General features: G+C 45.9%; 1 protein-coding gene across 1 annotated transcript in view; it reads left to right on the plus strand.

Annotated features, from left to right (window-relative positions):
- Positions 1–14,100, plus strand: part of SORCS3 (sortilin related VPS10 domain containing receptor 3) — a 606,008-nt gene that overhangs the window by 169,032 nt on the left and 422,876 nt on the right. The window contains exon 2 of the mRNA XM_032608449.1: positions 8,860–8,927. Coding sequence (XP_032464340.1) covers positions 8,860–8,927 — 68 coding nt within the window. The remainder of the gene's footprint in view (positions 1–8,859; positions 8,928–14,100) is intronic.

Raw genomic sequence — 14,100 nt, forward strand, 5'->3', positions numbered from 1 at the left:
GAGAGGAGCTTTTCCCTTGTCCACATGTCCCCCGAGTGACCCCACCCCAACTGGCAGAATTGGAAGCCAGATGACAGGAGAGTCTTAGAAATACGCTTCTCAGGGTCCTGGTTATCTGTGATACTTAGGCAGGAAAGTGGGCCGAGAGTGAACATCACAGTCTACCCTTTTAGCTACTCTGAGTGTCCATTTCCATCCCCTATTCATAAGTAGCCTCCTCTCTTCCTGTTGGTTCAGTAGTAACATGTGAAGCTCAGAATAGCTGGGTATTAGTTTCAGCTTCCAGTTCAATGGAACAGGTGTGTTTTCTCCTTAGGAACCAAGATTTATCAACAGAGCCGAAAGCTGTGTGGATGTGAAGAAAATACTCTGTGATGGCTTATTGCGAGGAATAATGAGAGGAGCACTCCCACTTTTGCCCCTTGATTCCCAGACCTTTGTATTTTGGCCATTTACTAGTCGAATCCACATCCTAGAAGACAGCACCACAACCTCATGCAGTGCCGGCTTCTAGCTAGATGTGTCATTGAATCTTCGGAAGTCCATCCAATCATTGTATCAGGTCATCTGCTTCTGGCGGATGTAGTTTGTGGGAAGACCAGTGAATTCCATGGACAGGCCCATGACAACACTTCATTTGCTGTGAAACGAGTTTCTTTGTTAGAAGCAATTGTGTGGGATATCATGACGGTGAATAAGGCACTCTGAAATGGAAAGATTTTGATTCTAGCGTATTTACCGCAGGCAAGGAAAGCAAGTCCGAGGAGAAGAAATTGCTTCCTCTATGTGATGGGAGGGGGACAGTGCAATCAACTTGCCACCAGGTGCCATGTTGAGGCTCAGCACTGATTTCTGAGGTTGGCAGATTGGGAACTGCAGTGACGATGCCCATGTCAGCCTCGGCGAGGGGAAGTCCATGGCAAACATAGGCAAAGCCTCCATCTCTGCCACAGTAGCCACCATACACAGGAGCCCACAGGACAAACAGGGGCATCTGGGGAGAAAGGCTTACCGGCCTCAACAGAAGGCCGTTGTGTTCATATGCTTATTGAGAGACTCCTCCGTAGTAAGTACCGTTTGGTGAGTGTTCGCACAGGACACAGACATTCACTGTGCCAGTTCTGAGAGGTTGAAGCACATACTGGTTTCTTCTCATTCCCCGATCTCTCAGTGCTGAAACGCCCCAGCTTTCGATCCTTATCTCTCTACTCTATCCACACTCCATCTCCTGGTGACCTAACCTAGTCTCATGTCTTTAAATACCATCTAATCACTGATGACTCCCCAATTGAGATTTTTTAGCCTAGACTCTCTGCGCTGAACTCCAGACTCGTTTATTCAGCTATTTGACTTCTCCGCTCGAATTCTCTTAGGCATCTCAAACTTAATGTCCAAAGCTAAACTTCTCAGCTTTCCTCCCAACCTCCTTCTCCTACAGTCTCCATCTCATAAAATGGCAACTCTATGCTTCTAATTACTTAGTCCCAAACTCTGAGGGTCATTTTGGACTATTCTCTTTCCTTCACGCCCTATATCCAATTTGTCAGCAAATCTTCTTGACTCTACCTTCAAAATATCTTCAGATCATGTTTCTTTTCCTGTCCACGGCTGTTGCTCTCGTCTACCCTGTACCATGTTTCACCTGGATGATTACAACAGGATCCTAATTCACTTTTGTCTCCTCGATGCCTCTCTCAACACAGTAACCAGAAGCACCCTGTGAAAACTTAAGTCCTCTAGTAAAATCCTCTAGTAGCTTCTCATCTCACTCAGTAAGAGCCAGTCCTTCACAAGTCCCAGCAAGATCTAAGCCTCCCCAAATTTCCTGGACCTCATCTCCTACTACTCTCCCTGTGTCTCTGCTCCATCCTCATTGGGCTCCTTGCTGTTTCTTGAATATGTCAGGCACATTCCTGCCTCAGGATCTTTGCATTTGCCTTTTTTCTCTGCCTGTAATGTTTATTACCCAGATAGCCACATGGCTTCATCCCTTACCTCATTCAGGGTTTTGCTTGAGTGTCAGTTTTTCACAGAGAACTTTCCTGGGCTCCTTCTATACTGCTTCAGCCTGCATAGCCCTGGACCACGCCTGCATACGAGCACTTGCTCTAAGTGCTGATATGTCCATCATCTAACCCACCATCATCTGACTACTATGTCACTTACCTACTTATGTGTTTGTTTATCTCCCTTGCCAGAATATAAACTCTATGGGGGCAGAGAAGCTGGTTTGTTGTCTTCACTGCTGAATCCATAGCACTTGGCCACGAGGAAGCATTCCATACATATTTGCTTAGTGAATGAATGAAAACCTTATGAAGATGATCCAGTGGACTGCAACACATTTCAGAGGACTTGATGTTTGTCTTGCTAAGTGTGGGATGAGGGTGGACTCAGGGCTCATGCTGAGGTTCTATCTTGAACCACAGAGTTGATGATCTGCCCTTCAAAGAAAAGAGGGAACGGGATAACCGGTTTGTGAAATTGCATGCAATGGAACAAGATGACAAAGATGATATTTCTTGTACAATTCCTTGTCCTCTCAGCTAGATTGTAAACTCACGGTGGGCAGGGAGCGCCATTTATGTTATTCTGAACTTGGCATATACCTAGCACAGTTCTGGATACCCAGTTGGTGCCCAGACATTGTTAGACTGGGGGTCAGTTGGGCTGTGGACTGTAAATATTCAGTTTCTGTTCCCGGTGGGGAGTGACTCATGAAGTGGGAGGAGGGCTCCAGAATCCAGACTCTGCTGAGACTGAAAAATGCACTTTTGTGTACACTCCCCGAGGAGTAGGTTTTAGCATCCTTACTACGTTACCACTGTGAATCACTTTCGGTAAAGAAGGCCACCGTCCATATTCCAATTGGCTGGAAACAAAGAACTGTCAGGTAGGGGCAGGCATGAGGTGGTGAGAGGTGAGGGGGACCTGGAGGGGACACGCATAGAACCCCACGGATTGAAAGGTACCAAGGTTTCAGGAAGGTTTAATGAACTAAAGTAATTTTCCTTCAGAGTACAATTTTACAGGCACTAAAGGTCCTCATTTCACTGAATGTGCTCACGGGCGAGAGCGTCCCAGTGATTTATGAATTTTCAGATTATGCGTTATCCTTTCAGAGGACAGGAATCCCCCGGGGCTTTCTGCTTTGCTTCTAAAGCGGAAGCTGAGTGCGGGAGCCCAGTGAACATACCGGGTCTGATTTGCAGCCTGCTGTGTTGCAGCTGGGGTCTAGAAGGGGTGGGTATTTTTCAGAAGGAGCTTAGCAACGCTAGGATCTGAATCCCCCTCACCCCATCAGATAAGGATGACTTGCAACCCTTGTCTCCTGAAGGGCAATTATCATATTAATCACTCACATTTGCATAGTACAGCTTCTAAAGCAGGTCAGCTTTCCTTATTTGATTCAAATCAAAAATCCTGTGAGGCTGGCAGGGGAAGGAGAATCATTATCCCCATTTTAGGAAACTGGAACAGATACTGAAAACGTTAGTAAGTTGGTCAGGCTCGCCCAGTAGCATATGGTGATATTGGGTTTTGAGTGCAGCCCTCTAGTTGCAAGTGCTCTGTTCTTTCCATGCTGCTGGGCGAGCCCCATCCAGGAGGCAGACGGCTGGACCCAATGGGTCCTGTCTTCATGAAATGTAAAATCTTCCTAAAGAAGATCATACATTAAGGGAGAGTATACATTTCATGAAGACAGGCGCCATTTCTCTTTTGATCACTTTATCACCACGGATCCTATGCTGTGTTTGGCATAAGGCAGGAATAGAAGAATGAACGGGAGAGGGGATGTGACAAATGAAGACATTAGTTACTTGGCATTGTGTGTGTCTAAAGATCAGGCAGTTGGCTGAGGGCTGGCCTGAGCACCTGGGGGCAGCAGAAGACATTAGATGCCTGGGGACAAGAAGATTGGAGGTGGGTGGTCAGCAAGGGCAGCACCAATTTTGTAAGAGGCCAGCCATGTCCCTTATTGTCACCTAATTATATGAGTCGCTTATTACAATACAGTCCCTTAACATATATATATAATACATATAATATGTGTGTGTATAGATGTATATATGAACACACAGTAAGCCTTTTGTTATAATATAGTCATCTAATATACAATATATTGATATTATATATGTAATATATAGTAATATTACATGGTATATGTTTATACATAGTAAGGCACTTGTTATAATACAGTCCCTCATTATCACCCTCTTCATGCTTATAAAACTTTTTGTCAGTCCATAGTTGACTACAGGCTGGGCTTCCTCTGTCCTTCCTGCACGATTCCATTGTCCTTTGTGCCTTCTTTCTCACCTTGGCACAGCCTGACCGTGTCTCCGAGTGGTTGGTGTCCCCATGTGTTGATACTGCACTCAGCACATGACTGTTCTAGCCCCTAATGGCCCATTCTGCTCTACCTCTGTGCTGTTTCTTGTAACTGAAATGGCACCCTTCTGCCCTGCTTTTTTTCTATCTATTTTTGTCCAGCTAAAATATGAAGGAAAGAAAGAAAGACAGGGAGGGAGGGAGGGATAAAGAGAGAGACCAGACAGGCAAGGGAGTAAAGCTCCATTTCTCTGTCTCCAAATTCTTCATACTTCAAGTTTTGGCTCATGTAATCTTTCCTTCGTGATGACTTTGTCGACCACATTTTCTGGACTTAATTGCTTCCTCCTTTCAACTCTTATCTCACATTATCTGCACCTCTCAGATACACTTATCATCTCATCCCTTCTTTTACTGTCATTCATTTATAATTCATTCAGTGGACCTTATATAGCACCTGCCATGTGTCAGGTGTTGTGCTAGGCATTGGGGATGCAGAGTTGAATGAGACCTGATTTTTTTACCTCAAAGAGGTCACAATCTAACAGACAAGACAGACATATGGAGAAGTCACGTTAATCCAGTTTGATAAAAGCTATAAGAGATGTATGAACAAATGCTCTTCCAGAGAATATGTCTGATGCCAGTTTACAGTTATATGTGCCTATACAGAGGAGCTCTTATATATGTGGCTTTACTACTGTGTGTGCACCTGTACGTGTATAGCTTATATTAAGAGAGAACTTCTATTTACTCATGAATAATTCCAATTTATTTTCATTTCTCCTGCTGTCTAAAATCCCCCTAGGATTTGTAGCCTGTTGGTCAAAGAGAAACTTTTTGACAAAGCTTATTTGACAAACCTGGCTCTCCCAATAGTTTGTCTAGTTATTTCCTCATTACACATCTCTGTTTCCTATTTCTTTCTCCAAGAACAAAGAAAACAAAAGTTACCTTCACCCCTGGGCCTTGAGCTCTGTATCTTTCCCCGATTCCCAGAGTTTAGCAGATGTCTTTCTAATTCACATAAGAGGAGCTCAGTAAATATTTGTGGAATTCATGATTGAGTGATAAACTCCTTGAGAGCAAGGATGTGCCCACCTCTCAGTTTGCCTGCTCATTGCCTTGCACACGAAAAGCTCACATAAACATCTGCCGAACGGAGGAGCATTGCATCAGAGCGGAACAAGCATGGTGGAGTCTCATAGCCCTGGGTGGGAATGCTGGCTCTGTCTCTTGCTAGTTGTGTGCCTTGGGGAGCAAATTGCTAAACTCTTAGGACTCACTTTCCTCATCTGTAAAATGCAGATGCTATATTACATCTGCTCAGTCTCAGAAGTGTGTTGTGAGGACTGAGAAGCACCCAGTGTAGTATTTAGCACATAGTAAGGGTTCAATTAATGTTAGGTCCCTGCTTTTCCTTCTTTGAATTTGACTGCCAACCCTCATCTGGGGGTATCTGCTGGAGAGGAGTCAAGTCAGGCTTTGCTGTGGCTCCCAGGGTAGCTCCTCCATCCTTCCTGCATGCCTCATCTATACACTGGTGATTCTTTGGTCACACTCGCATCTTCTCGTTCTGATCTGAGTCCTCGCCCAGCAGCCCAGGGCTTGTTAGTGGGTTTAGTGCATCTGCTTTCAGTTTTCTGCCCTGGTAATCCCTTCTTTCTGGTGGCCTTTGGAAGGCTCTGAATGGTAAGAGAAGCCAGAGGTTGACAGGCTTTCTTTCAATCTTGGTTTTCTTTGCTAGGCACAGAATATCTTAAGGCTAAAGGTTACATGATCATGTCTTCATAACTTTATTATTGTCCTTCTATGCTGGCTCCAGGGGAAAGGTAGCTTCCAGCCGCAATTCTCAGTGTTTGGACCTTTCCTCTGGGGAATGTTGGGGTGATTTTGTGGAGACATCTTCCTTCTGCATCTCCTATGGCCTGCTTTCTTTGTAAAGTCCACTCAATTTAAAGGCAAAGATGCTTTTAGAGATCAGGATTCCACCATAGTGGAAGGGTGGTGTCGCTGCCGCATGGAGTTGGGAGAGGAATCTTGGTGTGGTGGAGTCTTTCTCGAAGCGTGATCCTCTAATAGCCACAGGAAGCTTTCTGGACCCTCCCCAGGATCCACCAAGTCAAACTTGCTGGGAATGGGGCCAGGGAGTCTGCATTTAGCAGGCTCCCCAGTGACTGTTAGTCTCCAACTTTGCTCATGGAATGGGAAGAACTGTGCCCTGGGCGCTTGGTCAAGGCCACACATTGTTGGGACTTGAACTTGAGTCGTCTCCTCTCTCTGTGTCTCAGTTTCCTCATCTGTAAAATGAAGGTAATAGACTAGATTAACACCATCCCCTTCTGAAGACTATGCTTTACTGCTGAAACACCGTTATCTTTCATTGACTCAAAAACGATGATTTGATTTGAGAAGATGGAAGGAAGGAGAGTGATCCAAGCCCTGGGTAAGGAGACACAGACACGTGAGAAGGGCTCTGCATTTTTGAGGGGTTTTCCAGACCCAGTTGTTTGTTAGGCAATCAGTTAAGTAACCTCAAAGCCCCAACATCTCTTGCTTCTTTCTTTGTGGGCTTTGCACTTTTTTGAGATTGTTTGATGTCCCTGAAGGCTTGATGTTGGGAGACAGTGAAGTCGTCTTAGTTGCTCCTGCAGATTCTAGATGGGTGTTCCGATCTGTTTCTAGAAGAGCATAGCTTTGAGTTTCTTTGTCTAGATTTTGGGATGGTCTGCACATAGGCACCCATGTTTTTACATAGGGACTGTGAAAGAAAGACTTCGTCAATGAAAGAAGTAAAATGAAGAGAAGTCTGGTGTGTATGTATGTGTATGTGTATGTGTTTGTATTAATTTAACAAATAGGAATTATCAGCACATTGCTATTTGGTTGGAGAAGGTTTGGATAAGTCTTGTCTTCATTAGCCCCTGCATTTTACAAATGAGGAAACTCGCTATTAATGGGAGAGGCATGGACCACTGAGTGACCATGGAGAACAATGCTTTGCAAAGGATACACGCTCCTTGCAGTTGTGCTATGCTAATAGGACAGGTAGCTTGGTGCCTTGGTACCTATTCTCCTGTTCTACAAATAGCCATGTCATTGATGTTCTTTGCTTGGCTGTTTCTTGCCAACCTACTACTCCCCATCACAGGACACAATCTGAGAGAAGACGTAAGAATCCTCCAGTCATGGCCCTGCAGAGAAGTTGAATGTTGCAAGTCAGCTTTTCCGGGGATTCTCTTTGACCCATAATGGATCTTATCCTGGCCTCTCATTTTTTCTTAGTTTACATAAAAGAGGTGGAAATGGTACTGACTGACCCCATGGGGTGCTGGATGAGAATAAATCTCATCCAGTGAGTGAGTGTTTTGTCGTCGGTTAAATGCCACAAAAACGTTCAATATAATGGCTGATTATTTTTCTTTAATCTTAAATGGTTACCGAGAATGGGAAAGTCCCATCTTGGTAGCAGAAATTCATTATCTCGGAAAGAGTTTAATGGGTGCTGTGCAAATGAACTGGAGGAAGTTAAATTGTGGAAGGCGAAGGAGCTGAGAAAAGTGAAATGAATTGTGCGTTAAATTTAGATAAACACAATTATGTGTAACTGGCTTATCATGCGTGCAGGCAGACACTGTATGTTAGGCACCTGTGTTTTGATTAAAATCGATTCAGGTGCATATGTGCTTAGCATCCTGGTAGATATGGGGTTGTTCCTAAGCCACTGTCTGGGCGCACGAGGCATAGGCAGGGAAACGTTTGAGGTCCAGGTTCCCAGCTGGAGAAGTTAAAAGGGCCTGGGACCAGCCTGGCCAATGGAAGATCATTTCAGAAAACTGCTAACCCTATTACAGGCTGTCCAGCTCTTTGACACATACAGCTTTCCTTCTGGGTTTCTTAGTTTCAACTGGAGTCACGAAAGTGGTCCTGGAGTCCAGTGGAGTCTAATGACCTGCTTACTCCATGGGTGGGACATGGTAGAAGGCAGGTGGCATCAGAGACTGTTGGGGGCTGGGCTTGCCTGTCATTCAAGCTTTTATGGCTTTGAGGCCCTGTGATGGGAACACAAAATCTCTTTGAACCTCTCTGTAGACACAGAATCAGGCCCAGTTCTTTCTTAGCCTCTTAGGTCTACATCTGTAAGTCAAAGTCATCTCCAGATCAAAAGCAAGCCCATCCTCTGATCTCTGGGTGGCCACACGTGTGAACAGAGCCAGCTGGCCTGTGCCTGACCTTGAAGGAGGACAGATGTGGAGAAACAACTGTCAGTACCCAGTTAATTCCTGTTGACATGTTTTATTTCAAATGCAAAGCATTGTCGGGGTTAAAATAAATGCTACCAGTTACGGGGGAGCATTAAATTAATAATTTTTTCCCCCTTGCTTGATCCTATAATACCCCTCAACTCCACAGATAAATTCTAAGCCCTCCACTGGGTGATTTGAGATGGACTGTACATTGTTACGCAAACTAAAGCCGGCTTCCTTTTTCTTCTTCTCCTCTGCCCTCCTCCTCACCCCCTCTCAGGTTATACTCATCCTGACGAAGCTGTATGACTTCAACCTGGGAAGCGTGACAGAGAGCTCACTTTGGAGGTAAGTGGGTTGGAGATCCTTACCTGGCTACTCGGGATCGGCTCACGTGAGGAATGCCAGCTAAGCAGTTGGAGAGCTTGTTCTGAAAGGAGCAGAAGATGGTCCTCCTCCTGGATGCCCCCTTTAATGCCCTGGGTGGCACTGATGGCCTCCATCTGCAGATGCCGTAGCGCTCTGCTATCTCCCGCGGGGTCTGTCACATATTCTCCCTGGCACTGTGGTTGCTTCTGCGTTCCTGCACCGCCTCCTTTGACTGGATAAACACAAATGTGGGTAGAGAGATCAGAGCACGCCTGGGGAAAGTGGAGGCCGTGGATAAGGGAGCGTGCTGTAGGAGGGATGCTGGCCTTGGCATGAGTCTCGGCCCAAGGACTGTTTCTTGTCCTTTGTGCCTGTAAGATGCTGTGATTCTTGAGAAGCCCGTGATTCTGGGAATAGACACATGTGGGAATCAGGCCCGTGTGATGACGTTTGTGGTCCCAAGCCTTCGTGGGCTTCTTCATCCATAAAATAATATTAAAAAATATATTTTACAACTGTACTGGTGTAAAGACAAATATATTAATACTGTATATTAAAACTTGTTTTCAGCCTAAAATATTCATTTTTTTTGTTTGTGGCTTTAAAAGAAATGACAGCATTTTTGTGAACCCTAGGCTCTGTGTCCATGTGCCTGCAGGATAAATCAGCCCTGCCGGAAGGCTGGGACAGGGAGAAGGATGTGGGTGGATTAAGTCAGAGAGGGCTTTCACGAAGCCGTGAACCCCGCAGTCTCTCTGGCCAGGGGACGCCTCACACTCACTCCTCCATATACCTCCTCACATGCAAGTTCACGGTCGCCGCCACGCTGCTGGCAGTCACACAGGGCACCGGCAAGTTCCATCAGCCACTCTGAGTCAGCGCTTCATGCTCTTGTGCTTATTACCTCCATAGGCCTCAAGAGGGCTGTGTATCCATTCCATTTGCTCTGCCACTTGTAAACACTGGGGAGAACACTGTCACGAAAGGCCATTCACTTGGCTGTGTCTTCATCCCAGCGCCAGTCCTGAGGGTCTGCTGGGGTTTTGGAGCAGGGGGGTCCGGGGCGTGAATATCAGCACGCCTGGCTGCTTCTTCATCTGATCTGTTTGCCGAGAATCAGCCAGAGCCTCTCTCCCGGGGAGGGGAGCAGTCACAGCATCTATTAAATATTTAGGGTTAATTGCTCATATCGATGGAGGCCTGCCTCCATTTGCACAGGATGTCCAAAACCTAATTTTGCTGCTCAGTGAAAACCGGCAGAGGTATAAGTAACCAGGTGCCTTCCGTAGATGAAAGCATGCCTGTTTCCACTCACGTGGGTCTCCTGGGGACTTAGAGCCTCAGAAACCATCCTCTGAGGCCCTGTCACAGGGATATGGTGGTGAGCCTTTAAGCCTGACTCCAGTGCTGTCTGCTTGGTGCAAATAATGAAACCAGAAAAGCCCACGCTTACGATGGGAAACAGCTGTACCTAGCAGCCCATGTTATAGGAAAGGTTTGCTAGTTTTAAAGGTGGACCAGGCAAAACCACGGGGCCGAAGCCAGGTGCTTAATGCCCGTAAGTGACAGTGTGTGCCCCACAGTCATAAGAGCCAGTGTATTCACTGGTGTGTGTCAAGGACAGCAGATGGCCAGGTGGCCCTAAGGGCACCTTGATGTCCCATTGCCGGGATTCAAATCACAGCTTGTCCACCCAAAGAGCTCTGTGGCTTTGGGCACTTTACCTAGCCTCTCTGGATCAGCTTCCCAGGGCTGCCGTAATCAAGGACCACAGGCTGGGTGGCTTCAAACAGCAGGAATGTATTCTCTCCCAGTCTGGAGGCCACAAGTCTGAAATCAAGGCATCTTTAGGGCCACCCTCCTTCTGGGGGCTCTAAGGGGAACCCTTCGTTGCCTCTTCCTGCTTCTGGTGTCTGTCGGTGTTCCTTGGGGCTGCATTACTCCACTCTCTGCCTTTAACATCTTCTCTGTGTCTGTGTCTTCTCCCCTTCTGTCCCTTAGAAGAACACTTAGCCATTGGAGTTAGGGCCCAGCCGGATAATCCAGGATGCTCTCATTTCCAGATCCTTACATCTGCAAAGACACTTTTTCGAAGATGGTCCCATTGCAGGTTTTGGGGGTTAGGACATATTTGGAACGGGGGCTGCCATTCAACCTACTTCACTCTCTTAAGTCTCAATTTCCCTGAATGTTAATTGGAGATAGTACAGATCCCACCTTTGCTCCAGACACAGTGTCCTTGCTGTTACTTGAACCAGCCAGCCTCTTCCCCGGAGCCCTTCCACTCAGCTCTTTCCTGGGTCTGAGCGCTCTTCTTGCAGGGAGCAGGGCACACCCTCACTTCCCTCCTCTCTGCTCACCTCATCAGTGAGGCCTTTGCCTGAGGACTTGGCATTCCATCACTTGGCTGCATTTTCCTCCTTAGTACCTGTCACCCTCTAGCTGCTAAATATTTACTTATTGATTTATTTATATTCTACTTACACCCAGTAGCATCTAAGCTTGTAGTGAGAGATAATTTTTCCATTTTAATTCAGTGCCGTATCCTCAACACCTAGGACGGCATCTGGCACACAGGAGGTACTTGATAAGTGTTTGCTTGATGAATAAATTCATGGATGGGTTGCAAGGATTAAATGAAATATTAAATGTACAAACGTTTAGGACAGTTACCCACATGTGGGAAGTGCTCAGTTAATTATAATAATTAATGACTATTACAACCCTGTGTGTTTGTATAGTTTTGTTTGTAAGGATCCACTAATGCAGGGATCCATGGGATGGAAATTGTAGGGCACCAAAGGGATGTATTCTGCGCCATCTGGGAATTAGCACAGATCTTTGGGGGGATGGCAGGGGATAGGGAGGGGAGAAGAGTGATTTATAATGTTGTTCCTTCTGCTGATTGGGGGGAATTGGGATAGCAGTGGCTACCTAGTCAAAGACATTCTTTTGTAGAAAAAATTCTCTGAGCTGGGTGCTGGAATGATGGGCAGGATGCGATTTGGCAAACGGAAAGTGGAAAAATGCCCCTTGCACAGGGCAAAGTCCAGGCAAGACTGGGCTGCAGGAGATAAGGTGGCCCGGGAAGGAGGCAGGGGAAGCAGCTGGGTGTTGGACCAGGTAGGGAGGGTGGGGGGACTCATCGAGTTCACAGAAGGGGTCAAATCAAAGGCAGTTACTCAGAGCATAGATTATCGATAACAGGGTATGTATGGTGTGACCTTTCAGGGATTTGAAAACAACTGGTGGCTGTTATAGGCTTTCCCTCTGGATAAATGTTATGTGGATGTATTTTTGTGTCGTGATTCAGAGGGTTCACAGGTCTGATAAAGCCCAGCTTAGGAACCCCTGCAGAGGGTGTGATTGAGGAAAGGGACTGCTCCTAAACTTTGTGGGAATTATCCAACTTCCTGGGGCCTCACAGGGTGACTTCTTACTTTTTATTGTCTTCCCTACTCATCCCCTAAAGACCTGTGCCCTTGTCCTCTTTTCTATATTGCTAATGACATATTTTACAGGTAGAGCCTAGAGCGCTATGGTCTTCCTTACTAACACAGTGAGCAGAGAAAAGAAGCTAAATTAAACACACACCCTTTCATTTTTGTGATTCAGTCCAACATGCCTAGCCAAGTTGAAATTGAATTTGGTGATTCTTCTTCAATTTTCTGTACAGCAGAGGCGCCTGGAGCAACAGCTGTCATGACAAGATGATGCTCCCTGCCAGGTTACAGTATGACATAATTATTTGTCTCACTGAATTAAGAATTGAAAAGCCATCTACTTCTAAATAGACAAAAGACCGTTTAAAGGCATTCTATAGTGTAGCAGTAGCGTGTGCCCTTGTGACCCTCTTTCTGGAACTCCTAGGTGCCAGTATACTGGGGGTGGTCAAAATTTTTTCTCTCCACCCACACAAGGATGGTTGCGTAAATTGGTCACCTAGCACAACCGTCTGTTGGCATCCGTTAGTCAAAGGACATTTTACGTATAGGACGTCAAGCTTGTAGAATTAATGAGGTTGGGGACTGATTTTTTAAAAAGACCCAGGGCTTCGCTTTCAGGGTGTTTTCTGTCCATAGTGTGTCAAGCCTGGAGGCTGTCCATCCATCAAGAGTGAGACTGGAGACCGACTCTGTTAGATTTTATAGAAGCCTGACCCAAGGAGGAGAGATGGGTCAAGGTTGGGAGGCTCAGCATCAATCAGTTGCCTCCTATTCAAAGTATTTAAAAGTGAAAGCTCTGGGACTGATGTCCTGGGTTCAAGTCCACACTCCTCCACTGAGCCACTAAGTGACCTTGAACATGTTTCTTCGCCTCTCTGTGCCTCCATTTCCTTATCTGTACAGTGAGGGTTATACTCGCACCCACCACGTAAAGTTGTGAGTCTCCATTGAAATAAAATATGTAAACTGCCTAGAAAAGTACCTGACATGCAGCGCCCATGTGGGAGATGCTCAAGGAGAGTTAGTTGTCATCATATGATCCATGAGTAATTGAGCTGCTTCTCTCTGCTAGTTCCTTTACCTGAGCTGTCTTGTTCTATCTTTTGCAAGAAACTTGAGAGTCGAATATCACTGGCCCCAATTTACAGATGGGAACATTGAGCATCACAGAGGTTAAACAACTTGCCCTGGATCATGGAGCTAACAAGTAGGGGGATCCTACTGACTCCTGAGTCTGTGCTCATTCTGCCCTGTGTGCTGTGTCTGATGTTGGGTGAGAGTGGATTTATGAACTCCTTCAGAATAAAATGGGTAGGAGAATGGGATGACATGGAAAGTGGGAGAGGGAGAAATTCCCAGAGTGGGAAAATTGCTCTAGAGTGGTTGGGCTGGGATTTCGACTTCTAGGTTAGAACATTCCTTCTGCAATTGAGATGGATGCTCTGTGGAAATCTGTCCACAGAAATAGAAGAGGCACCACAAGAGGCTTCTACCAGCCTCCTGAGGACAGTTATGCTGGTATCTTTAGGAGGGTGGGGTGCAGAACATACCTAGAGTCCTTAGCACGTGGTGCCTGGAAATGATACATTTCTATTGAGAGAATGTTCCGGAGTCTTCTCCTTTTTGTTTTGTTTTTTGTTTTTAAGTAATTTTTATTGGAGTACAGTTGCTTTACAATGTTGTGCTAGTTTCTACTTTACAGCAAA

This window comes from Phocoena sinus, chromosome 16 (assembly GCF_008692025.1).
Source record: "Phocoena sinus isolate mPhoSin1 chromosome 16, mPhoSin1.pri, whole genome shotgun sequence".
NCBI lineage: Eukaryota > Metazoa > Chordata > Mammalia > Artiodactyla > Phocoenidae > Phocoena > Phocoena sinus.